Genomic DNA, 27,988 nt, shown 5'->3' on the forward strand with positions numbered 1-27,988 from the left:
TTGATGCACGGTGAGAACGCACAGACGGCAGCCAACAAAATAGATTCCACAGTCGGTCTGACAATAAATGAGCCGAGAGCAGCAGCAGTTTGGAGACAACAGAGGAACATATATATAGCTCCAGGTTTTCAGTGTTATGACTGAAGCAAGTGAAGCATCTCACTCCACGGAGAGATATCCTGTATTGTAATTTGTAAAATTCTGACACCTGCTTCTACAAACTGACCGCAGGCAGCATTTGAATTTTAAACTCTCAATAAATAGCAACGTTGTTTTCTTTATTTTAACTTTAATTGTTGCTGAATGAATATAAAGTTGATAAGGTTAGCGAAGAGTTGCATATTTACACATTCAGCAGTTGAGGAGTTTCCTATTATTAATTTGGAGTGTTTTTGTCCACCTGCTGAATGTAAGTCCAATAGTCATTCTCTTGTAACTGTCTATATGCCTTTTGATAATGGGCAGGTAGAGTACAGTTGTTTATTTATAGCTTCTTCGCTAAAACAGCTGCCTCCTACAGCAAGAAACAATGCCATGAGACAATTCCCTGTGGGCTAATATAAAATTATTGATTATAGCCACTTAAAGATTTGAAATCAATTTTTCAGAGGCTACACAATTCTGCATAGTAGGCTATCGTCTGTGATGCAGCGTTAAAATGAGGAAATGAGGGAGTAGAAAAAAAATGGTCCCCAAAATAAGTAAAAAAAATACAAAAATAATAATAAAGGCAAAATGTTGTTAGCTGACTCTCTACCATTTCAAGTGGGTGGAGAGAAAGGGAAAGAGAGAAAGAGAAAGAAAAAGAGAGAGGTAGTCCTTTCCAGAGGCTACATGCTGTTCCTATTAACTCCTGCGAGAATGGTGATGGCAGCTGCTAGACCCATGAGGTCATCTTTCAGGCTTGGATGGAGAATATAGGTCTGTAACCCCCTCAAGACAACACAAAGAGCACACGAACTGAGTGAATGAGTGGCATTTATCTGAACAATGATGTGCAGAATCTGTCATTAGTGAATCTAGCAGCAGTGATACGGATCTACTAAGGTTAGTAATGATGACCGAGAGGATTGCCAGGGGCAGCACAGTTTTTCAGAGTCTGTTTGCTGTTTCTGTTGGGCGCCATGAAGTAGAGAGACTTTCAAGGCAGAGAGCAGTGCAGGGCCAATGTGGAAGCAATCACGCCTATTAGCTTATTGAATGCATCCACTGAACAACAGAAACAAAAAAAAAAGATAAAACACAGACATTATTTAGTTAGTAATGTGAAAAGCAAGCATGACCGGATTCTGAATGAGTTTGTTTTGGTTAACGTCAGGTATATTCTGAGTCACTATCTAAAACAATCTGGATCTCTGAGGACAGTAAACGTATTTGCTTGAAACAGGCAAAAAATCCATCTACCAGCATCTTTGAAGCTCACTACTTAACACGTTATATCTCATTTGTTTAATCCATACAAAAACTGGCGTGTACAAAAAACAAAGTCCGGGCTAGTTGTTTCCCCCTGTTTCCAGTCTTTATGCCAAGCTAAAATAACATCTACTTGCTGTCACTTTATATTTAACAGACAGATATTAAAGTGGTATCGATCTTCTCATGTATGAGAGTAAATAGGTGTATCTCCCAAAATGCCAATATATTCCTTTAAGACAAAATGATCCTGTGGCATTTGTATTACTTAGTATGTAAACATCAAACCAAGTAAAAGCCATCCAAAACTATGTTAGTCCAGCAACAAATGTAATGAGGAAACACTTCAAGGCCACAAGTACAAGAGGGAAAAGCAAAAATGGCGAAGCTGTCCACCCTGGCCATTAGAACACATGTAAGGTTTTAGCTGAGTTTGTTGTTTGACTCTCTTTAGCCTTCTCTGAACTACGACCATAAAACAGCAAACCTTTTAATACGACTTTAGGAAGAATGTTCCTATAGAAAAAAAGGAAAACAAAACAAGCTCTAAGGAGTTTCCTTTCAGCTAAACCAAGTTTCCAAACCACAAACAGTTTGGTGGTTTAGTCTGACAAATGTTCTGGTAAAAGAAAGAAACAGTGCTGCTTTTGGACAGAGACGCAATAGAAAGTACAGCAGAGGTCCCATCTCCTGCCTTCCCATAAAAATCTTGCATATGCAGTTAATGCACATACACACATCATTGAGATGACATCACTGCAGTAGTATGGGTAACTTCCAGCCTCTCTCACTCATTCAAATTTCAGGCTCTGTTAAGAAAAGCCCATTATTTCTATAAGAATATAAGCTACAGCTGCCCCATAAAAGATAACATCAGCCATAGGTTGGCTGGCTCAGTAGAATAAAATGAGTTTCTATTGAAAAATGTGTCCTCTTGGCTCGGGGACAAATGAACAAAGCGATGTGTTTTGCCCACAGAGCTGCAGCACGGGGCAGCGACCGCACTTTCCTGCTTGATCTCATGCCAAATAAAAAATGGGCTCCTTGCTGTCATGACCTCATGCTCATATTCTTAACCAACTACTGAACTGATCCCGCCTGTCCAACACCACATTCCAGCACGTAATTTTCCCAAAATGAACGCCTCATCTCTCAGGACGCCAGCTGTGGAAGAAGTAGTCATTTCGTTTACTACAATGTAAAAGATAAAAGTCTTAAAAGTCCTTCAAAATCCAACTAAAGTAAAAGTACAAACAGTAAAGTAATAGGCTACTGTATATAACCAGTAACTACAGCTCTCACTATAAAATGGAAATAGTACAAGTACCTCAATTCAGTAAATGTACTAATTTGTAAGTAGCAAATTTAGTGTTATAGCTACTTTTAAATACTTTGTTTACAGTTCGATTGTTTAGTCCTGGTCGTGGGTTCAAACCCACCTTTCTTTGTGGAGTTTGCATGTTCTCCCCATATCTGCGTGGGTTCTCTCCGGGTGCTCCGGCTTCCTCCCACCATCCAAAGACATGCAGGCTAGGTTAATTGGTGTCACCAAAATTGTCCTTAGGTGTGGATGTGAGTGGTCGTCTGTCTATTTGTGGCCCTGCGATGGACTGGCGACCTGTCCAGGGTGTACCCCGCCTTTTGCCCGATGTCAGCTGGGACTGGCTCCAGCCCCCCACGTCCCTGTATGCAAGATAAACAGTTGACGATGGCTGGATGGATAGATGTTTAGTCTTGTGGTTCCCAACCTACGGGTTAACCCCCATCTAAAGGGTCACAAAATAAGTCATGAGATAAGTCCTGTGACAGGAGAGAAGAAAAAGTTCTATGACATACATTTGGGTGATGATGGTACAGTGGATGAGACACATGCCTTTGGTGTGAGAGATCCAGGTTCAATTCTACACTGTGACATCTCCACCAATGAGTCCCTGAGAAAATCACTTAACCCCAAGTTGCTCCAGAGGTGTGTGACCTCTGACCTATATAACAATTTTAAGTTGCTTTGGATAAAAGCATCAGATAAAAGTTTAATAATGTAACATATTCATTTGAATTTTCACTCCTATGTTTTTTTTTATGAAATACTGGGTAATTGGACCTCCTGAAACCATCTGAGAAGTTTAAAGGGGGACTCTACGTGGAAATCTAGAACAATGCATGCACTGTACATCTTGTCATGATTTTATATAAACTCTTAATCTGAAAAGTAATCATTAACTATAGTTGTCAAATAAATATAGTGGAGTAAAAAGCATAATATTTCCATCTAAAGTGTTGTGGAGGCGAAGTATAAAGTATCATAACATGGAAATACACAAGAAAAAATACTTCAAAACAGTACTTGATGTAGTTACTTCCCACAACTGCAGGACACAACAGATCCTAGAAAGCACATAAAAACATAGCAGATACATGGTAGATTTATTTATAAAGGTAGATTTATTTATCATTTTGCAACACAGTGTTGTATAACAAAATGAACGTACATCATCCTGTATAAGACAACCTTTTCAACATATTTGTTGCCATTGGGGCTCATTTTGACAGAAATATTTCCCCTTAAGAATTATCTGTCAGTTCTGGTGGCTTGTTAAATCAGGTCATGTTTCTGTTCTAAGGTTAAGATCACAGAAATGATTGAAAAGGTTTGTGCTGGAGAGATCCGCCACAGGCCGATCCTTCCAGACTGCATCCCTTGCTGCCAGTTGTTCTGCCTCCAACCTTTCTGGCACGCTGCAAGTCCTTTTCAAACAGTTATGGCCCCAAAACTCTTACAGGGACCTCTTGTAAATAGACGATTTGCATGATATTTGGCTTATTTATGTGCCAAACAACTACGCCGTGCAGAGTATTTTGTTTCACTAGTGCAACTTTGAGAAGGAAAATAAATTAAGGGCATATATATAAACATGCCAAATATGTAAAACCTGTCCATGAAGCAGGAGATGGATTGTTTTCTCTGTGTATTTTAACAACAGAGTAAAACAATACTCATTTACATTTAGCTGACGCTTTTTATCCAAAGCGATTTATAATTGCTATACATGTCAGAGGTTGCACGCCTCTGGAGCAATTAGGGGTTAAGTGTCTTGCTCAGGAACACAATGGTGAATTGAACCCAGGTCTCTCTCGCCAAAGGCATAGTCTTATCCATTGTGCCATCACCACCCCTACTCATCACGGTGCCAATAGTGATCATGGCACACAGTTAACACCAAGAATAAGAAGTGTGTCAGGCTGATGCATAATTAAATGTTTTATAAGTTTTACAACGTCAAAGTGCTGCCAGACATAAGGTCTATTGTACAGACTTGAATGAAGACCAGACTCACTGAAACAGGGCAGGAGCGGGGCAGATGATTATGGATCAAAGCCTCTGGACAGAGGATTAAACAGTCTGCGGCCTATAGAAGACGTCCTGTGCAAGGGTCAGAGATCAGTGTCTGATGTAATTTCCTTGTGGTCAGTAGGAATAATAAGAACCAGCAGTTCAGGAAACTGCAGTATAAAGTCAAGGAAAAATGTAAGGTCTCCTCTAAGCAGTTTTTTAAAGCACAATTTTAGCTTTGACCATTGCATTATCCTTCCTATGATTTGTAAGATGCAATATTTGTGTGCTGTGATCTGGGACCCTTTCATCAATGAATATATCATAGAATAACTGCTTTTTAAACCCTGGTGTTATGTTTGGGATCCTGGAGGCCCGGGCCCCTCTTTACCAGCTCAAAAAAAATACATGTATGCTATTATTATTAAATTTCTCACAAATATAGAACAAAACAAAAGGGCTAAAGGAAATGGAGCAAAACAGTCTGAGGTGAAGGATTTGCACTGCTGTTTACACAATAAATAATTCAACATTCGGAGAAATACTTGCCCAGAGTTAGATGAGAAGACTGACACCACTCTGATGTCTGTACATTAACTATAAGGCCACAGCCAGCAGCTGGTTAGCTTAAGTTTAGCATCCAGACTGGAAAGAGGCGGAGATAAATAGTCCCTGTCCAAAGACAACAACATTTGAGTGAGTGAATCTGAGTGTTAATGAGTGAGGCTAAAGCTCTTGTTTGTTTAGTCTGTGCAAAAATCAAAATGTTAAGAAAAAGTTCTGGTTTTGTGAGGGAGATTTGTGCCGGACTATTTCTTGGCCAGAAGCAGTGAATCCCTGGAGTCTCTGCTGGTTGGCTGGCAACTTGGTCAAGACAAAAAATGTCAGTTGTTGCCTCTTTGACCTCTTCTTCAGGTGAGCAGCAAACCTCTTGTGATTTTCATCTTTTCAGTATTTTTGAAACGATTTACCTTGGAAATAGATTATTTCCCTACAGAACACAGAAATGCAAATTTAACACGGGTTTGCTTCCACCGCTGACTTTGCAGCTGTGTCTTGCTGTGGCCAAGCCAAACAGCTGAGGAGCTACCGGGCCCAGGTGAACCCCGGGGGGTTCCTGACACAAACTCCGCTCTGCTGGCTACAACCACGAGGTGCAGACAGAAACACTGACTGGTTGTTACCGATACAATAACACTGGATGAATCACCAGGATTTTATTTTACTCCGCACCACAACTGCAGAAGTGGAAATGCAAGAGGTAATTAATTTCCCTGCAGCTATATATTTTAACATTCTTATCCCACTGCAAATTGTGGTACTGCCAAAATCAAGCAAAGTGGTAGCGACTAACAAGCCAGCAAGTCTGGCTGTAATGAGAGCAGTATGAAAACTTAACAGCCAGTATTGTTGCTTTTGCAATGGGGCGTGTGCTGTCCTTACAATGTTGTCCACTGGTATTTATTCTGGCAAACACTCTGACAAGCTAATGTGATGCAAAAAAAAAACCCTCAAATGCTTTTGCTTTCATATACACTCAGTGGCCACTTTATTAGGTACACCTGTATAATCCAACACAATTGTTCTTGTTCCTTTAATTTTTGTGTATTTGTAATTTAGAATAGTTTTTATTCATCCTTGGACTAAAAGGGCTAAACCTCTGCGGTAATAGTGGGCTGATGTGAGCTTCAGAAAAGAGAAAAAGACTTGTGCTAAGACAGACACACAAATCATAGCCCTAACCCAATGAGAATCAATTTTTATTTTTATTTTAAGCAAATATGTTCTGTGATTTTATATAACCTGTGTGCGTGACAGGAAATGACTTCACACAGTTAGGTAGGGGCTTTATTCATTTAATTTATTAAGATGCTACATAGTCCAACCAGGTTGGGTTGTTTTTATACACCAGAGAGACTACTTGACTAGGAATATTAATCTTCTTCTCAGATAGACTTATTTATTTATTTATTTATATACATACAAAACAGTTTGCCGACTGTTTACATTGATCACGGTGATGGTCAGAAACTCCAGAACAGGTCAGCGTAGTGTGTTTTACTATGTGACCCAGGTCTGATAACCCACACTGGGACTGTGAATGGGAATGCTCTGCCCTCCCTTTAAGCAGCAAGTCATCCTCAACCCAACAACTTTACAGAGATACAGTAGAAACACACAATCATGTTTAGTTTAATATTTTCCCCACGAGTCTGATCCATCATCTACCACTCCAATTAACATGAAAAAATGGTTGTGTTTTGTCCTTTTTTTCCCTTTCAGCTTAACAAAAGGGAAATAGACTCCTGTTTTCTCATCTCATGTGGATAAAGTGGCACATAAATATGACCAACTTTTTTTTCCCGTCAAATATTGCAAAGTAGAATGACACTGCAATGATTTTTTTCCTCATGCAAATTTGGAGATGAAACGATTTGAAAGTATGTTTTTTTGTTTGTTTAAAAAAAAAAACATTGCCTCTGGAACAGTACATTGTCATCATGTGGTCCCTTCAAGGCTATAAGCTCTTCCCCCCCTCTCACTTGAGAAAAAAAAATGTTGTAAACTGCAGGAAGATCAAAGGAGAGACACTCTTAATCTCAGTGCATTTAAAAATTAACACAACTTCAAATGCAGTGAGGATATAACATTAATATGCAACGGATAAATGCTGAACAAACACCAAAAAATGAACACAGGCCTGCAGTCGAGTGAAGGAAACCGCAAACTCACCAGCAGTGCAGAGCTTGAGCAGGCAGCTTAAAACACTCAGCTAATCTCTGACATACATTTGCCCCAAACAAAACAGAAAGTCAACAAATGTATGGCTCAGTAGGAAAGTATGAGAAACAAAAAAGCGCTGGAAAAGACCAAGGTCCCTTTTTTAGGACACTGTGACAGGACCTTGGTGTTGTTGATGTTGTCAAGGAAACACATAACCATTTGCCTCTACTCGCACCTTCTGTCCATTTGTGGTTTCTCACTATATGTATGCTTTCTATGTGTGTATACATACATACATATATTTATACACACAGTACTGTGCCAAAGTTTTAGGTAGGTGTGGAAATGCTTTTAAAAATTAAAGTGTTAATAGATTAACAAAATACAAAGTGAGTGAACAGAAGAAAAATCTAAATCAAATCAATATTTGGTGTGACCACCCTTTGCTTTCAAAACAGCATCAATTATTCCAGATACACTTGCACAGTACATATATAAATAAATATGTGTATGTGTGTTTTAATGTACTGTGTATGTACCTCCATCTTGGCCTGAGAACAACTTGCACAAACACGTTACAAAGCAAGGCTTTCATCTGGAGAACATTTACAGAAACGATCTAATCCTATAAATCTGGAGCTCATTTTGGGTAGCAATATTCTTAAATGCTTCAACCTTTAAAACAAAAAATTACTTGAAATCATAAAAAGTGCAACATAACACAAAAGAGAGAAAGAAAAAAAAAATCTGAAAATGTAGTTCTGCAAACCTACAGCCAAATGACATTATTATTTTCACCATTATAAAAGCAATTAAATTAGATTCAGAAGTCCAGATGCAAAACACTGTGTGAACGCATGCAATCAAACATCCCCCTCTGACAACTGGGGATGTGGTGAGCACTGAGTGGCAGGTGACGGGAATAGAGTAGAGTGAAAATAAAAGTGACACGAGGAACAAAAATACCTATGGTATAGTGTTTACTGATCAAGGTTGCTCAACAATCAAAGACAAGCCGATTTGACAAAGCCTCTGATTGGAGGAGTCAGTTTGATAGCCCTGTGTATAACCCCGACTGATCGCCTCTGTGTAAATCCCTTTCTTAAAGGGGGTTTAGCTGGAAGGAACACCTGGATATATGGTACAGTGGAGGGGGGTTACCTATACATGTACACAGGCTCTGGCCTCCGTCATTTAGAAAAAGAAACAACAATACACTAAAATGACATTCACACAATTGCAAACTGACTCAATCGCACCAACACTACCTCACCGGTGTTAGAAAATCCACTGGTCTGAAACATCAGCATTAAATCACGTTTCCATGTCCCCCCGCCCACAGAACCAGTCATCTGTATACATGAAACTTTGGGAAGAGGGCCAGAATGATTATGTGATGATTACGTAGAGGCAAGACCTGTAACAGTAGGTTTGTTCATAAGATGATGAATTGTTGTTTCTTCTTTTTTTCCCCCCCTCATACATTACTTTTGAAATTTTTTACATAAATAAGACTGAATCAAAACTAGTACCACCCCCCACCCAGTGGATATGGCCTTTCTGATGCAAAATCCTACATCCCATGTTTGTTTTCATCCCCCGAAAGCATGCTGCGGCCGACCGAACTGCGCTGCCATCTACAAGACCAACTTGCCCATGATGAGGCCCACCACAAAGAAGAGCAAAATGAGGGCCATCATGCGGGCGCTCAACCCTTCCTCTTTCTTCATGCCAACTGAGGAGTGCTGAGATGACATCATGTTACTCTTCCTCATCCGCAGACCATCGTCCTCCTGAAAAAAACAAAAAACAAAAAACAAAAGAGACCGTGTGAAAGGTGTACGGAGGCTAAAGGAAATAACTGAGAATTGAGAGTGTGGGAAGAGGAATAGGGGTGGTGGTGAGAGAGTGAAACAAAAAAAGGGAATGTAGAAGTGGAGAAGAGCCGCTCAGTTTGTCAATCAGTCAATGAGATAAGACAGTATTTATTCACTAACTGAAAGAAATAGGATCTGCTTAAATCTTCATCTGACCCAGTCCCCCGAGGACCGCAGAAGGCGCCAGGCTTTAACACACTTCATTTCCCAGCAGCGGGTGGGGGGGGCCTCTGTTAGTTTAATCTCAGCCGCAGGAGCAGCCAACAGTCGTTCTGCTTCTGGCAAGAACTTAAAGGGGAGGAGGTGGTGGTGGTTCTCTTAGCTGTCTTTGGTGTGTGTGTGTGTGTGAGACTAATTTCAGATCAAACCTTAACAAAACCCAATTTTAAACCTTACTTAACTGATTGATGGGAAACTCATTGATTTACAAAATTGCCTTACGAGCTCTGGGCTTAACGCAAACCTCAATCTTGAGTTACTGTCTCTATTCAAAGGAATACAGCAAAGGGTGGTGGACACCACAAACGCAACATCATTAATGTGAAATAAATTTCCATTTAATTTGCTTATCTTGATTGTTAACATTAATCAGTACAAAAATAACCAAGAAACGCAAATGTGAATCTGGATGTTTAGTGATGTCATCTGCTAATTTTGATGATTAAGATGAAGCCGGGTTTCTTTGCCCATTCGGTGGAATAACATTTTCTCTGTCTTTGATTTAAGCCTGTAGCTGGATTTGAAGAATACCGTGTGTTACAAGATTCAACGTACAGAATGTATTAGAGGTAAAATGATTAGTCGATTAATCGATTAGTTGATCGACATCAACTAATCATCAATTAGTTGATCTTTATGTCATTTTTTAACGCAGAAATGCCCAAAAAATCAGTGACTATAATATTGAAAGTGTGAATATTTGGTGGTTTTCAACGACTTCTGTGATAGTAAACTAAATATCTTCGGGTTTTGGACTATTGGTCGAACTAAACAGCACATTTAAATATGTTACTTGGGCTCTGGGAAATCACAATTGGCAGATTTCAGTAGATCCTCGTGTTTTATAAATGAAACGATTAGTTCATAATAAATTAGGGCTGGGCATGTTAACGCGTTGTTATCGCCAACAATTATTTTATCGCACATTAATGCAATTTAAAAAAAAATTATTATTTTGAAAATCTGTTGGTGACTGGCTTGAATACACATAGGTCTCAGTCAAACCATAGGTCACAGGAGGGGTGGGATGTTGATCAGCCTGCAAAGATCCCACCCAAACAAGCAGTGGAGGGAGTCTTTGGCAGGATACAGCGTGTGGGAGAAAGACAGCGCTCCGCGAGTAAACGGCAGGCGCTCTATTGACAGTAACCATGGCAACGGCTTCTGTGCGCTGTACAGCTGTAGCCTATTTAATATTACAGGCTACATAACTTTACCTGATAGGCCTTCATCTAGTTTTGCAGGGATGCTCTGCCTGATGTCCTATTTAGATTCTGGAAACTCACAAACAGCGAGGATCAGTCTCTCTTTTTATGATTTGTGCTGCACAACGCGTACATAAAGTTCAAGACAATTCAACTTCGGCAGCAGGCGGGCGTGTGCATGAGGCGAGCATGACCGCGACAGTTCCACGTGAATGCACCCGCTTGTCGCTTCACCTTGCTCGACCCCTTCACCTCACTCTAACAGGGACACTTGATACTGATTGAACATAGACCGTTTCTGCTGCTCCCTGATAAAAGAGAAATGTTTCTGCTGATACCAGTTCATAAAAACCCCCCTAGAAAACTGGACTCTGATGGTAACTTGCTTTACCAAGCTAGATACAACGTAATGCTCTGGCAGTGGCAAATAGCTTTGGCTTAATATTTGATTTGATTGCATTAATGTTTAAGTTGAGATTTACAAGAAATATTTTATTGCTATTTTACTGCTGGTAAAAAGCACCTTATTTGTTTAAAGTGTTTAAAAACCATGTTATTGCACTTTTGTGTATATAGCAGTACATTTAAATTAATCGCAAGAAAATCATGTGAAAATTTTAATCGTTGCCCGGCACTATAATAAAAGATAATTGCAGTTCTTAACCTACTGACTGATCATTTGATGTGTTAATACAGTAACTTATATCCAGCATCTTTTACAGTATGAAAATGTGCCAAAGATACATATTCAGTCGTTGTTTTCAGTGTTACTCAGTTACTCATTTCAATACACAAACTTTAAAGCTAATCTAAACAGCAACATTTGAATGCTCACCCGGGGTTGAGTTTACAAATAGGGAGTGTCTATGGTGAGGTCAGAACAAATTACATTTTTATGAAATATAATATTAGGTTTAGGCTTAAGTTTTAGAGAGTGAGCTTTCAGCTCAGCAGCTGAGTGGTTGTTCAATCACATTGTAGATTTACTTTCCAGCAATTATTCCAAGCAGCAAGTTGCAAAGTTGGAAAAAAAGAAAAATTTTGTTTGATAATCACCCATTCACATTTTGCCCAACAGAGTCTATATTCACTTTAAGTTAGTTTAAAGAACAGCTGGACTTATCATCAATAGTTTACCACCTATGCTATCCAATAATCTTAAGGGAAACCCTGCAGAGATCGGGTTGGTCTGTGAGACTGAGACTACACTGTCACCTGTGTTTACTGTCTTGGAAAACAAAACAAAAAAATAAATATATAAAATTAACTGACTGTGGTCCTCGAATCGTCTCACTCACCCTGATCTGTTTGTTTTCTTCCCGTAGCCTCTGAGCCTCCATCTGCAGCCTCTTACACTCCTCCATGATCTTCTTTACCTCTCCATCATCAAGGGTGGAGCTCATCGACTTCAGAGGCAGCGCGGAGGACTCGGACTTCAGCAAGCTGGACGACATCATCTTGTTGGACTCCATGTCATGCTATAAGTGGGTTACAGGATGACAAGTTATAACCCAATAAGCTGTCTGTTGCTGCTACAATGTTTCCATGGCGATTCTGACCAATGACTTGGGCTAGCACACGGGTTCAATTTTATGTTTCAAGATTTGCATGCTTTCATATACAGTATTTATGCGCACACACATACACACACACACACACACACACACGGCGTGTAGGAACACAGAGCCTCCTCTCAAGCTGTATATCTGCATGTTGCCTCTATCTCTAGGGTGCCTTTCGTAAGTGGATCAAGCTGGTTTCTATCAGCATTATCTCTGTCTATCGGACTCTGTGGTGCACAGTGCTGACTTGGAGCCAGCCATGTGTATGTATCGCACAGCTCATAATGAATTGAAAACAACTACCATGGGTCCCTTTCGCTCCTTGTGTTCATGAAGCCTGTAGGCTCGGCTCATATCATGACAGGATAATGTCTCTACAGCTGAGTGGGGGTCTGAGATGGATCACAACAATAATAAACTGCATGTGAGAATGAACAAAATAGCCCTCTGAAGGAAAGTAGATGCCTCAGAGTGTAGCTGAGGCAGGGAGAGACAGAGAGAGAGGTGGAGGTGCAGGAAAGTGGGACAACATCGAGAATAGGATGAAGAGGGAGCTTAATGCAAAAAAAAATAGAAATAGCTTAGACAAAATAGAGAGCAAAAATGAGAAAAAGAGAAGGAAAGAGAAATGGGACAGGTGAAAAAAGAGACAGACAAGATAGAGACAGAAAGAGAATGCTCATACAGCAGTTAAGAGGTGGAGTACTGGAAAACAACATCATCTATAAATAATGCAGCCCCTCCCTGAGACAAATATTAACAAGCACACAAATGTTGTACTGTACAGAAAGAAGCAATACAAAGCATCATTATGTTTGGTGTAAAACAGCAGCACGATAGATAATGAATGGCACGTCAACAATTAAAAATACATTGCTGCTCCCTGCTCAAGCCAATTAGTGTGATTTTGAAAATAATCTGTAATCTGTAGTGATGACGAAAAACTGACACGGTGAGGCGAGGAGACAAGTGGAGCAACATTGTGTGCTTACCGTTTTTTCGTTCTCCGCTGGCATTTCAAAAACACACCTCAGCTTAGAGTCCATCAGCTCTTCTGGCTTTGCCTCCTTCCACTGAAGGGACGGAGAACCAAAAGTGAAGAAAACGAGTATTAACACATTATTACTTTAATATCTAATCAAGGCAAAAGGGACAAACGTATCAACATGTGATAAAAAGTCAAAACAGCAACATTTGTACATGCGTCTTTCTATGTTACATGTTTATAGCACATCATATTGATTGGCTTCTCAGCTGTTTGCTGTAAACCACTTCAAATAAGTGTCTGGCCCCAATAAATACGATATTGCAGTTAACATTTAATGACCAACATGCATTTTTATAGTTTAAGAAAAACATTCATTTAGATTTGGGACTCAGCATTGCAAGTTAAGTTTGACAAACACATTTGAGATGTGATTTTTAGATCACCAAGTTAATTTCTCCAACACTAAAGTGTGTATGACACTTGCACAGTTAAACAGTTTACATATCTCTTTCAGTGTATCCTTATCAAACTAGGTTTTCTGTGGAATTAGAGATATTATTTAAAGTTATATTTTAGATTCTGGTTATTTCCAGAATGAATACATTTTATGTTTTAATATTTATTTTCAATAAATCATCAAAAGTGGGAAAAGCATTACAGTACATTGTATGAACCTTTCAAGATATTGGCAACTACAGAAATATAATATTTACTGTGAAAATAATTTTGAAGCCGCCAGGTATAAAATGTCTCTTAGAGTACCCTTCTCCGTTTGCAAATACTCTTTCAGACTGTGGCTGTGTTCTTAGTCAACATTTTCATCAAAAGCTGGACTTTAATCAGGGAGATCTGCTCATTGTTCACCGACTACACATCTTGTGTGAAACAACAATGGATAGAAATTTACCCCCAGGAGGACTGCATCTCTGTTGTGCTCTTCCTACAGCCCCACCTTACAAAACCTGCTTTTAAGTCCAACTTCTGTTACAGTCACAGGCTTGCATAATAACCCATCGGGATTCAGCCTCTGCCTCAGTGTCTCTCTGTCACTCAGGTTGATTATGTATGTCTGTATGTATTTTTTATGTGAGTGTGCGTCACATTATCACTCCAAATCCTCTAATACTTGTTGTCATGGTAATGATGATTTACTATTATATTGGCCAACGATCGCAAAGACGACTTTGAGATCACATGCACAACTGTGCACATTGTGCGTTTTTTTTATTTTTATTGCTTGCAACACAACCTCTCATCCAGGCTGGGCATTGTCGATCAGCTGCCTCTTACAGGTAAATTCACTGAATGTGTTTTCTGTCCTATTGAGGACAGAGTTCATCACAGTGTCCGCTGTATGAGTGAGCCAAGCGTGTTTGTTTTAAAGCATTTGCACACAATAGCGCGGCAAAAAACACACTAATGGTGAAAGCTGAATTTAAGATGGAGACACACTCACCACTCCCTCCATGTCGGTCATGTCAGGAGGTGCTAGCAGGGACTGCACCATGAACTTGTGTTTGCTCTTCTCGTTGGGGTCGTAGTCAAAAGGTTGCAGCATAACTGAAATGTAAAATGACAGTCATGGTCAGCGTAGGAGGGAAAACATAAGGTAAAGATTTCAGGATGTTTTCTTTCACCCTGTAGGAAAAGAAATGTGAAAACAACTCTAAGCTCTGTAGGATGTTAAAATGACTTAGGACAGTGGATCTGGGGTTGGGACCACTCCCAGGGGATGGCAGGGCAGGGTCGTGAGGTAATTATTTGGACAGGAAAGAAGAAAATTATTGTTGTGCTTCCCACATTTTCTTGTGACTTTTTGCTCATCTTCTGAAGAGGCAAACCCTCTTTGGTGGCACTGCTCACACTGCACAGATATGGAAGCAAAGAAAGGCTATAATAATTTGAATATACACGCTTATGACATTTAGACTCTGTCATACTGAGCTGGTGCTCCTCCCTTCAGCTCTGGCAAACCTGTCATTGCTGGTTGGCATAAACACTTCACTACCACCACCATGCACCATTGCAGGAATGTCACCACAGACACACGATTTAAAAACTCTAATATACTGCTAAAGACAGAGAGATTTACCTGACCATGCTTAATCTGCATTGTGTGAACGTGTTTGGGAAGGGCTTGAATGTAACGGATGTTCATGTATATGTTATAAGTCCTGAACTTGAAATAACTGAAAATGATTAAAATCAAGTTTTTTAAATTTCAAAACTCTGATCAATGATCTCCAAAATGGGGAATTTCAACTTCATGAATTCAGACAGAAGTAAAATATTACAAAGCTATAAATTCAATGGTATTTTAATTCCAAAATAACTTGTTAAAATGCACAATTTGTCTTTAGTTATTAACAGAAAAGTAGGACTAAAAGGACACATGGGGAGAGAAATGGGAAGTGTCAAAGGTTGCACACCAGCGTCCACAGTATCAGCAGGAAGTCCACAGTCATTTGGTTTTCCCATCCTCAGGAGACTCAGGAAAAGTAGTCAGAAGAAAAAAAAGAGTCTTGTTAGTATCCTTCAAACTACAGCAACACATTATCATTTGTGGGTAAAATCTGCTGCCCAAAGTATGAAACCAACACTTACGCCAGCGATTAAGCTGTTAAGTCTCTTTGTCAGCAACTTTCCATCCTTTCCCTTTCTCAACTCTGTGTCCACGCCTCGGATTAAAGAGGAATTAGTGAGTATCAAATTCTGTTGTATTTGTCAAATGGTAAACTACTGTAGGGCCTCCAAGTCTCCCAAGGCTCTGGGCTTGCCCCTGCTGCTCGGAAAAACTGATTTATTTCTAAATTTGTGTTACCATGACGGCGAAACACTGACGGATTTAGAAATACCCCAGGGGGTAATCTTTCTAACAGCTTCCAATCCTGTCTTTTTCTTTCTTAACATTACATATTGGTCTAACAAAAAGCAGGTGTGGGGTTGGAATCCTAGCCATCGCCACATCAGTCCTCTCAGTCAGTGGTGTGTTATTTAATGTCATTCCAATGACTGGGAAGGTATTTTAAAGCTGTAACGATGATTTACAATGATCGCTTTCTTATGTCAGTATTCAAGTGCAGAGGGGATGAAAATGGCAATTGATTGGTGATCTTTTTCTCCTTTGAGTTCAGTTTTTAAATGAGGGTGTAATTGAACGGCATATTTTGACATCAACTATGTCTACAAGTCTTGCGTGATTCTTTGGCTTTCATTAGAAACAAATGACCTCCTAATTTCAAAGCCGGTGTAACTGACAGGATGGTTTAATATATGGCACATGCCAATTCCCCCTAGAGTGGAAAACCTCAGAGATGCAGTGCACCATTACAGCAATCAGGGCAGTTCAATATCGCAAAGCAGAAACAGACGGCATGAACAGATTGAGAACGTCCTGTTTGAGTCAGACCCAATTTGCACAGCCATCTACCTTCGGTCCAAGGGGACAATACTAGAGAATGTAAGCAGGAAAGCATGCAAGTTCTTTGAGCAACAGTGAATGACAAAAAAAAAAAGGTCCTGGACGAATGCCTGACATGGGGAAAAAAAACACAGCGACAGCAGGGGAAAAAGTGATTTAAATCATCTTTTATCTACAGTCTTTGAACACACCTCTACAAAAAGCTACTTCTGCTAATGGCATGATTTAGTATTCCTACTTCACACTGGGCAATCGTTTATATAACTCACAGAGGCTAATTGTAGGCAACACGGTCAAGCAGAATTGTAATCGCCTGCCTGTTTGTTGATGATGAATGGAAGCATTAGATGGAAAGAAAACTTTCTTTCCTGTCAGTAATTAATCGTGTCCCGTGAGACAAGATGCTCACAACAGATTTACCACTAACTATTTAGTTGAAGTGCTTACGGAGGTTCATCAATGGGTGCTGTTCCTTCACAATGACAACACATACGGAATTTAATTATTACATTGTTTACCCAAGATTCTCTTTTGTAGGTCTGCAACTACTTTCAATATCAATTAATAATTCTATATTCACTTGTTTAAATGGTTGGTTGCCTGGTTTATGAAATGTTAGAAAATAGTTAAAAATGCTTTTACAAATGTTTTTCCCAACCAACAGTATAAAACCCGCTGATATTCCATTTGCAAAGATAAAAGGAAAGAAGCAAATCGTTATATTTAAAAAGCTAGAACCACACAAGGTCTTGTTATTTTTTGCTTGAAAAATTAGTGATGACTGATAATTAAAATAGCTGCAGATTAATTAATTAATTAATTAATTATCTGCCAATCAACTAACTGACTAATTGATTAATGAACTAATTGTTTCAGCTCTTCTCTATAGCTTTGGTATTTATTGAAAAAATTCATGGCTCAATTCCATGCAAAATCATGGTGTCACGACAATGCGATAGGTTCTACGTACAGGCAAAAAAAAAAAGCTGTGTTTGACAATATAACAAACATATGTTGTGCAAAAAAGCAAAAGGTAATGTCTGAGTTTAATGACCAAAGCACTGCACTGATCAATAAATTCAGAACAAGATTCAAGGTGAACTCGCTTTGAGCATTACGACACAATGTAACGCGAAACGAGACGTGACATGACAGGTGATACCATACGGCTCATTCTTACACCCACTATCTATAACAGATTCAGAGAAGCCACACTTGTAAAAAGGGTGCACCCTGTCTACATTGTTCAATATTACTCAACACAAAAACCTGGTCAAAGATCAGCAAACCTACCGAGACAATATAGCGTGGGAGTGAGGAGGAGAGTGAAGTCAACCACAGTTGTCGAGAGATATGGGCCTGCAGGGAAAACTACCCAGGATGTGAGAGCTAACTCTCATAAAACATATTCATATTCAGGCTTCTCAGGGTAGCAGGATCTCACACTTCTGATTGTGCTCTCCTGGGTCCATATAATTCATTATTATTTAAAAAAGTGGGAAACAAATACTGATTATACACCAGTAAACCTATTGGGAAATAACCCAGGAGTCAACAGCATTCAATCCACCACACTTTTGCAGGAATCAGCTAACACTAATCAGGTTAAGTTCTGTGACAGGAATCTAGTTGGTGGATGAAATAGAGAAGGTAGCTTTTAAATATTGGGACAGACCTATTGTTTTATAAATATGGATGTCATTGAAGACAAAGGCAAACTAGAAATGAGTGAAAGGACGTGCTAATGAAGCTTATTCAGATAACTGCAACAAAAGAATAGTTTTTTTTTTTATTATTTTGCTTCCCTTGGAATGACAACTTGTTCCCAGAATATGTCAGAAGTTTGTCTGGCATATTCACAAAAGAAGCTCAACATTTATGGACACATTTTTGAAACATTCACGCTACATATTTTCCCACTGGATGCTGCTACACACCAACAATCAAGCTCAGCAAAATTCCAGTGGTCATGGCTACATTGAACATTTACAGTTACAGCTGGGTTGATTCAGAAGCACTGTGTGTCCAGATAATGCCACATCTTGGGTTAGTAGGTATCCTGTAGCAGACTGTTCCCTTTTGACTCTATGCAAGTGGATGTCTTTGTAGCTTTTGTGCTGCATTATTAACAATTACAGGGCAGAAATTACAAGTTACAAATCAGTATAACAAATCATTTTGCCTGAATACCACAATATGGATAGTGTGTTATTTTGGGAATGAATCTCAACCCAAGAACATTTTTTATTTAGTAATGTTGATATGACAACCATGCTGTGTTTACTTCACTCAGCTAGAACAGTCTGGCGTGTTCAGAGATTTTATCATTTAACTGTAATGTAGCTTTTAACGCCAAGAAGAAAGAACACATAACAAAAGTTACGTTTACACAAAACACTTTCTGTGAAATCTGAATGCATTTTCGCATGGCATCACTCATGTGCGTCCTTATCGGCTCAAAAAACCCCTGCTCCACAGCACTTTTAGTGACCAAACCGCCACAGGATGCCTTTGAGTTATGCTGAAATATTACTAAAACAAAAGCCAGACAATATTTATTTCTATTTATTTAGACAGTATAGTGACCAGTTCTTAGTTATGATTTGAAGGCCCTGCACATGCTCACAGGTGTTTTCATTATGGCTGAGGCACTCCATTGCACTCCAGTGGCCAGCATGCCACTTATTATATAGCAGCAAGATCGGGAAAACACAGTTAAATGGAGTAGAAGCGGCATATGAGGTGACAGGTATGGCACTGAATGTAACATGTAGTGGAAATACTCCACTATGATTCAATTTCCTCTTTTAACAGCTTTTAAGTGGACACTAGGACACTACAGTATATTTACTGTACCACACAACAAACCATGTGAAACATTTAGTTTAGTTTATATTGTTTATGTTACTGTTACTAAACATGGTATGTGCCGCACAGAGGCCTTCATGGCATTAAACGGCATGTGCCGTATTGCATGCTAAATTGAAATGGAAAGTGGAGAGTGGAAACTACGGCCAACCGACACAGGGTTTAGAGCACAAATTTGTATTTTGTCTCGGCCTATTAGGTGCAACAAAGCTAACAGCAGAGTCACATGGATGTCAGGCAATACTGTACACATCTGTAAAATCACCAGTGTGAGTTTACCAGGGCCTTTAATAAATATGTGTTTTTTGGCAAAGTAACTTAATGTGTCTTCAATTTAAAAGCACACAATGCCTGTATGATAAGAACCCACAAACCCTTGTTATCATATTAAGCACACCGCTTTCTGAGTTCTCCCTGAAGACAGATAGGACAGAAAGGGGTTACAGACCATGCCTGTAATGACTACATTCTCAGAAAACCAATCTGCTTCTGGGACTCAAACCTATGACCTTTCTAAGCCTGATAAAGGTGAAAAATGATGGCAACTGACAGAGCGGACTGTGCTGACTGCAGGCCCCAGTGACACAGTTTGCAGTTGTTGACACCAGATAGGGGAGGTTGTAAAATGAGTCTGTGGCTGAAAATGGCAGAGGTGGCACAGTGTGGAAACACTAGCCTGTACCTGTCTCCCTCAAAGTGCATGACTGGGAATGAGGCCTGCCAGGAGAGACTGGGGAATGAGGATGGGGGAATACTGGGTAACAGGAGAGGAGAAGCGTGTGTCTTTATGTAAAAAGAGCAAACCCTTTTAGGATACTAGAGAGATAATCAAGATACAAATAAAAAACAAAGTCAGTGATATTTAGATGGTCTCACAAGTCACTGCTGCAGCAATTAGGGCTACAACTAATTATAATTTTCAACATTACTATTTAACTTACCAAAGATCACGTATGAAAACTGTCAAATAATTTTTCTGGTGATCAGCTAATCATTTTAGCAATAGTATACGCTCCATCTTAAAGCAGCCTGTATGTAAATAAGAAAAAATTTGCAGACAACTTTACTCTGTCCCACTTCCTTGATCCTTACCTGAGACGTTGATTGAGGTGCCTGCATCGATGATTCCACTGTTTGGCCGCACACAGTACCGGCGCGGCGCTGTCGTCTTCACCTTGAAACACACATTCCTGTCTGTAGGGTTGGAGAGCTTGAGATTTGTGGTGACCACGTCTGAGAATGGACCTGTGAAGAAGGAAGATAAGGTGGTCCTTCAGGAGGAGGTATACAATGTCCTCCAGAGATGGCCATCTTAATTTTAACAGAAGCAACAAAAAAAGTAAAAAGGATCACCAAAGACGGTTTTGGCAATGAATACAAAAAAGCAAAGACAAAACTTACAATTACACAAGTCACATTAAATCATAATAACATCAATTAAAACTGGACGGAGATCCATTTTAATTTTGATGTTTGCCAAAGGCACTCTAGGAGTTATGATCTCACTCACCACACACACATTCATTTTAAAATACTATTCGTCAGTTAACTTGTTTGCCAAATGGTTGGAGAAAATGACACATGAACACCAACTGACGGAGAATAAAACTGCCACTGGCATGCAAACTCAAAGAAGCTCGTAATGTGTTTGAGCTGAGCAGTAAGAAAGTAACATAATCAAAGCAAATGATCAAAACAGATCAAAATGCAAATCCATCATCTGCTGCTGCAGAAAAAGTTCCAGTTTGAATAATAAAAAAAAACACTTACAAACAGAAAAAATAACAACTTTGCTCAGGCAGACACAGGTCTTATGTCTAATTGAAAACATTTTAAACATTAAATCTTTACCCTGACATATCAAGAAAGAAAGTAGAGCGGGAGCTTCATTGTTATTATTATGGTGTAATATATGGTAGCATTAACAGTGAATCACTTTGTCACAATAGAAAGCAAATTTCAGAACATTCTGTCAAATATTTGACACTAATTCTATATTATTATTATGTGCATACACAGCAGAAACTAGCTAATCTGAGTTTATTGAAACCATGGGAAGTAAATAAGATGACTGAAAAACAAGTAGGTAAAGCCAATTAAAAATATGTGACATGCATGTTAACACATTTAAATGTGGTCTATCAAAGCTTAACTGGATATGACTTTAATTATAACAATGTCAACTTTCTGCTGCATAGTTTCTTTATTTGACCTGACATTTAGATTTAGATCACCTAATGCAGCATTTTAATACGCTTGACTGTAAGTTGTCCTCAAGATAAATAATTCCACTCTGTTTCTCACATTAAAATCCAAAATACTGCATCTCAGCGACACCCCCTGTTGAGAAATTGTAAATATTAAAAATAAAATGGTTGTAAATATGTCAAGGATGCAAACTAAGCCATCTGTTTTTTCTTTTAACATTGCTCTCTTGATTGATGTCGACTATTGATGTCTAGTGTGTTAAATAACAATTCCAGTATCCATTTGCCAAAACTCTGACAGAGTAACCTGTGTGTACAAATCTATAAATCACAGGTTTCTACTACTGCACTACCATGATCAGAGTAGCTGATGCAGTTTGGCTTCAAGTAATTACAGCTATCATTGTGGATGCAGGCCACATCTCTCTGAGGCTCTCACAAGGCCAGATGCATTAAGCTGCACAGATTTGTCAATAATGCAGAAAACCCTTACAACAGAAGCCACAGTAAAATAACACTGTGCCAAATCTGAAAGGTGAGCGAAGGTTAAAAGAGCTATGCGGCACTAGATTGTAGTGTTTATTTTTTTAATAGGGCAATTCACACATTCAAGTCACACATTTTTATGTTAGTTTTAAAAAGGTAATTTGTTTCCATTCTTGCACATGTATTAAGTATTTGAATTAAACTGTCAGGTAAACTGGCTAATTTAACTGTTTAATTCTTTCCCACACCTGGGGAAGTCTATATTTTGGCACATTTTCCTCTGGTCTTAACCTCTTTATAAAGCCAGGGTGGACAGCAGCTACGTCTAATTAGTATCTAATAATTTCTATTGTTAATGAAATGATGTACTGGTCAAAGGTAATGCTCTTGGGTAAATGTCTGAGGTTGAGGGACTAAAGAGAAATGAGTACATGAAGGAGGGCAAAGCTAGGAGAGGCTTCGGGATAACCGGCATGTTCACAAAAGCTGTGTGACATCACCCATTTTTGACAATACAAGACATATAGGAAATATATATTTGTTGGTGATGTACTGTCTGGGGCCCACTTTTGTCATTGTCAATAATTTCATAATTAGATAAATAAATAGAGTTAAACCAAAAATGGTTGTTCAGTACAAAAACAAGGGGATATTTCATCCAGCAGAATTACGTCCGTGATCAGACAGAGGTACCAGACAGATTAATGAGTATAGTTATTGCGTTCACATTCAATTCAATACCCGCCACAGGAGCAAGCAGCGTGTAACGCTTTGATTCATCCATTAATGACGAATGAAGTGGCTGAATTTCCATTTTGGTGTAAGGTTTTCTTTTCACTTGAGTGGTAATGACATTAACAGAAAAGTAAAATCTGTTGGATATAAGAGCTCTTGCATGAGTACACTAAGAAAAATACCAAAGCGTGCAGACCTAATCTGGCTAATGCATCGACCCTGGAGAAAGCCCAAAATCTAACAAGTCTTCTTTGATATTATCGGTACATTACACATATTGTGGGGGTGCACTCACTGGTATCCACAGTTTAATTCCAACACACTCTCATTCTATGTATTTACATGAGCGCTCCCTCCCGTGCGATGCAGACAGTGTTACACGTAATTAATTTATTTCTGGCAACAGTTTCTTTATTAACAGGGCATTACAGAAATTGCACAGCGAAAGGTATCCAGATAGTTAACTGGTAACCGTTAGTCACGCCTGTGTTTTTCCAGTACCTCTAGTGAGAGCAGAGCTAATTCATAGTCAACTGAGGGGCAATGACTAATGACTGTGTGACTTCCCAAATCTAGATGGATACAGTGCCAATACCACACACTTTACATCAGTCAGACTTAAGGAAACTGAGTTTCATTTTCACAGTATGGTTAAAAAACATATTAACCAAATATTATTCATAAATTATTCTGTCTATGAAAGAGGTCCACATTTATTAGCATCCCATGTTTTCGATCACTTGGCAGCTGCATATTAAGATCTGTTCACACATCATAGTTACCTGCCAATTTATCATTATACATCTATACTGGTTGATTTGGGTTTTGAGACAGTGATGGTCTGGTGATGTTTTTCAAGCTGCTGAGCCAGTGAAAATATTCTTAGGAAGAGCACAACTCATGACTTGAAATGTTGACAGTGAACCCAGTGTTTGTTTGCCCAACTTCCAGTTCTCCAAATAACATTTGAACTTGATTTTATGCTACTTTTTACAAACCTCAAAACTCAGAAAAAATTACATACTATAGTAGCTATAGTGGTGAACAAATACTTTGCAGTTGAGAGAGGTACCCTCACTGTGCAAGAAAACATGGAGCTATTTCAGAATTAGCACATACACCAGATTCAAGATAAAGTTTCAGCTCTGCAAACATCCAGAGCAACTGACACTTCCCTTCCCCTTTGAGCAAAGACAGAGAGGAAATTCAGGCCCTCACAAACTTGGCTTGACTTCTAAAGGCTTTTAATGAAAGGGACTCACGGCAGCGACTACAGTACACCTGATCTACTACTTCCTGAAAGTTTCTCGGGATTGCATCCAACTCACGAAAAACCACAAACGGCAGTTAAAAACTATTATGAAGAGCTGATATGTGAAGCTGTCGTCTTTCAAAGTTAGATTTTATAAATAGCAGATAAAAAGCGAGGAGTTTTTTTTGTAAAGAGTTTTAATACCACCACTGACGAAAAAATTTGCCTAATAAAAACTGAAAAAGTCCAGTCCCAAACGCTTAACAGTATTTGGCCCACAGTTGGTCTAAGCTTAGGGCTAACAAGTTGCTACTAACAGACCTAGTCTCTTTTTCCTTAAGTCCAACACTGCGTGCCTACATATTACTTAAGGGCTGAGTATTGGCATGTGATTTGTGGTGTTGTTGAGTATACTGAGAAAGCACATACTTCCGTCTGTCTGGTGACCGCTTATACATCACCACATCTGATTAGACACTTGATATACATCTGTGTAATATACTTCTCTCTCTTTGGCTGGCATGTGTTCAATTAATCATATAATGGAAAGCATCAAACATACTTCCATTCACCGGTTTTGCCACCGTTCTACACCAGTGTGTAAGGTATCTAAAACTACAGGTATGGGTGGAGCTGGTGATATTCAGTTTTTTCATAGTCAACACATCCCATGAAAAGACCCAAACCAACAACAAACTGATCCTATTAACAAGTATTGCCTGTAGAACCAATGTCCGATATATCTTATAGTCCCCAAAAACTAACTTGAAATAAATGAGCCACACATTACACTACACTTTGTCACGGGCCTGTAAATGTTACATTGAATGCCATACAAGTGTACAAAATGTGAATTAATGTGAAAAATGTGTATTAATCTGCGGATAAAATTTAATCCCAACATTTCCCAATATTGTGACTCGTTTCTTTTTAAAGATTTAGGTCTCCAGTAAGAAGAAATGGGCTTGAGGCTGAGAGTCACAGACAGGGCAAGGAATTTAAGGAAAACAGACTAACACGTTGTTCTTCTTATGGTATCTGCTGACATGTAGAATAACGTCTTATTACTAGTTTTATTTCTGCACTCTCACTGGTAAAAGGGACCTGTGTTGCACTTCTGTGTTTGTGCATGATAGGGCTGGGCAATAAAACAATAATAATAATTATTGCAATATAATTTTCCTGAATAACAATATAAACATAAATGAATTAGCACTTAATTTTCTATTAAGATATTTATTTTGTTGTGGAAAAGGGACAGGAAAAATATTTTACTTTATTTTACTTATGCATATTTATTGAAATTGTAATTGTATTAAATGTTCTACCTCAGATTTGTTATGTGATCCATGGTTTGACAACTGTTTGTCATGTTCTGACCATAAATAATAGTTTAAAACAACAATTTACTATCTGGTTACTTCAACTTTCACTCAGGAGCAAAAATAAGCCTTTAAACTTAACTTAGAAATGATGGTGTGAGATTATCGTGATAATTATTGAATTATTTTATTTTTCATCGTGATAACATTTTTGGCCATATCACCCAGCCGTAGTGCTTGATGTTGATGTAAAGCACTTTGTAACCTGTGTTAAAAAACTACTTACTTTAGTTCCTACTTACTTATCTCGAGATTAAACTGACAACAAACTTGACAAACAAACACGACAATACACTTCGAGGTGTCTTACAATGGCGGAAAGAGAAAATAACAGACTTGGTGGAGGAAACTGAATTGTAGCATTTTTGCCTCTGCTCTGTCTATTCCACACATTTCAGGGCACCTCATTGGTCATGGTATTTACAGGCTCGCTGAGGACTGTGAACCTGATACAACTTAGACACTTCATTACTAACTGCAACACACATGTGGCTCAATCATAACAACACCTTAACATGGTAAGTGTATGTATAATGTGCTATTACACTGTAACCATAGTAAAAAACCCAAGTTAGAGCCATAGCTGCACATTTGAGCACTAGATGCTCAGCATTATGCTACTTTAAACAGACATTTATCATAAAAACACAGTATAACCAACTTGTCATCTTATCCATTGTGTGATCTATCAAATCTGTGAATTGCCAAATCTCATCCCACTACAATGAAACCCAGTTTTGGTGGATTCTTTTATGTGTTATTTTTGCTTTGAGCACCATAATCCACTGGCCACATTGTATTTGGGTGACCTACAACAACTTATATCTCCAAACCTCACTATGTAGGGCTGCAATGATTAATCGTATTATCGATTGGTTGTCAACTGTTAAATTAATCACCAACTATTTTCATAATCGATTAATCAGTTTGAGTCTTTTTTTTTAAAGAAAATATATCTGATTCTAGCTTCTTAAATGTAAATATTTTCTGTTTTTTTTTAATGACAATAAACTGAATATCTTTGAGTTGTAGACAAAACATGAGACTTGAGGATGTCATCTTGGGCTTTGGGAAACACTGATCTTCATTGTTCCCAATTTTCTGACATTTTATGAACCAAACAACTTATCGCTTAATCGAGAAAATAATCGACAAGGAAAATAATCGCAAGTTGCAGCCCTACAGATAATAGTGAAAGTTTGACTGTATATTGAGGCTGTCCTTTTAACAATAAGAATGTTGAATAAAACAATTTAGCATCTTACACCAGAGAGTAGAAGGTGCAATATTTCAAACTGTGACAGGATCCCTGTAATCTGTTGCAACATGGATACATCATATAATAGTCCCATATGTGTTTATGTAACATTATTTAGGCCTAAAGCAACGTGACATGTTGAAGCCAAATGTCGAGCTTAAATGAAATGTCAATTAACGACTGTAAAAGCTCAAATTTTAAGTATACTGGGCATGTTGATGACCTGTGGCTAAAACATATCAAGTAGCAGTAATTTCGTCCTGTGAGCTGTCACGTTATTAAATGACAGCTTGCTGGCCAGCAGTGCGAGGCAGCCAATCACAGAGCGAGCTCCTGGTAGCTTGCTAGAATTGCTAAGGATGTTGCAGCTCACGTGCAATGAAAGGTTATGCATTTAGAAGGCAATTATGTTGTCACATATTTATTATGACTGCCATTTCCCAGTGCACATGCGTTTCGCGTCTTGCACTTGTAAACTGCTTTAAGGGCAGCTGCTGCATGTGTGACAGGGCCTGGCTAGCATAGCCGTCGGAAGCTAATCCAGCTAGCTTGATGTCAGATGACCTGCCGTCCTTTCAGAGCACCCTTACTCTTTTCATACGAGGACATTATTGTGAAAATGTGTAGGTTAGCTAGTAATTTAGCTTCTCCTCGGTTTGGTTACCGTGCCTCGGATCTGCCCCCCTCCATCCTCATCCTAACCCTGCTGGCAGAGGCAGCTCCCCCCTCCCGTCCAAGCCGGGCCCTCCCCTCTTACCTCGGAATTTCAGTTCGTGCTGAGGCTCCAAGAGCAGAACCTGTTCCGGCCTGGCCATATCCCAACAGCTGGAGCGGGGTTATCGCACTGCAACCAGTTCCTGTCGTTTACCCCCGTGTCAGGATGTTGTTGAGTGTTGCAACGTCAGTAGAGTTGTTTTATCAATAAATTAGCTGTGGATATCCTGTCCCCCCCGGTCACTAGTGCTACTCGAGCTACTAACGGCTGTTGTGATGCAGCAGGAAGGGACTGAGAGACAGCCCGGTGACGTCACTGCCTCTGCATAGCCAGTCAGTGGGTGGG

At 39.1% G+C, this 27,988-nt stretch overlaps 1 protein-coding gene across 1 annotated transcript; it reads right to left on the bottom strand.

The window, feature by feature from the left end:
• Nucleotides 1-6,584: 6,584 nt before the first annotated feature.
• LOC119886022 (vesicle-associated membrane protein-associated protein B/C-like) lies at nucleotides 6,585-27,942 on the bottom strand. The gene is made up of 6 exons (XM_038696476.1): nucleotides 27,686-27,942; nucleotides 20,701-20,853; nucleotides 14,776-14,879; nucleotides 13,324-13,404; nucleotides 12,068-12,247; nucleotides 6,585-9,261 (listed from the first exon to the last, which is right to left on the bottom strand). Exons 1-6 carry the CDS (start codon nucleotides 27,741-27,743, stop codon nucleotides 9,106-9,108), a joined length of 732 nt encoding a protein of 243 aa, XP_038552404.1. The 5' UTR covers nucleotides 27,744-27,942; the 3' UTR covers nucleotides 6,585-9,105.
• Between the last annotated feature and the right edge of the window lie 46 nt (nucleotides 27,943-27,988).

Source organism: Micropterus salmoides, unplaced genomic scaffold (assembly GCF_014851395.1).
Source record: "Micropterus salmoides isolate LMB-PRFRI ecotype aquatic unplaced genomic scaffold, ASM1485139v1 Ms_hic_scaffold_4, whole genome shotgun sequence".
Classification (NCBI taxonomy): Eukaryota; Metazoa; Chordata; class Actinopteri; order Centrarchiformes; family Centrarchidae; genus Micropterus; species Micropterus salmoides.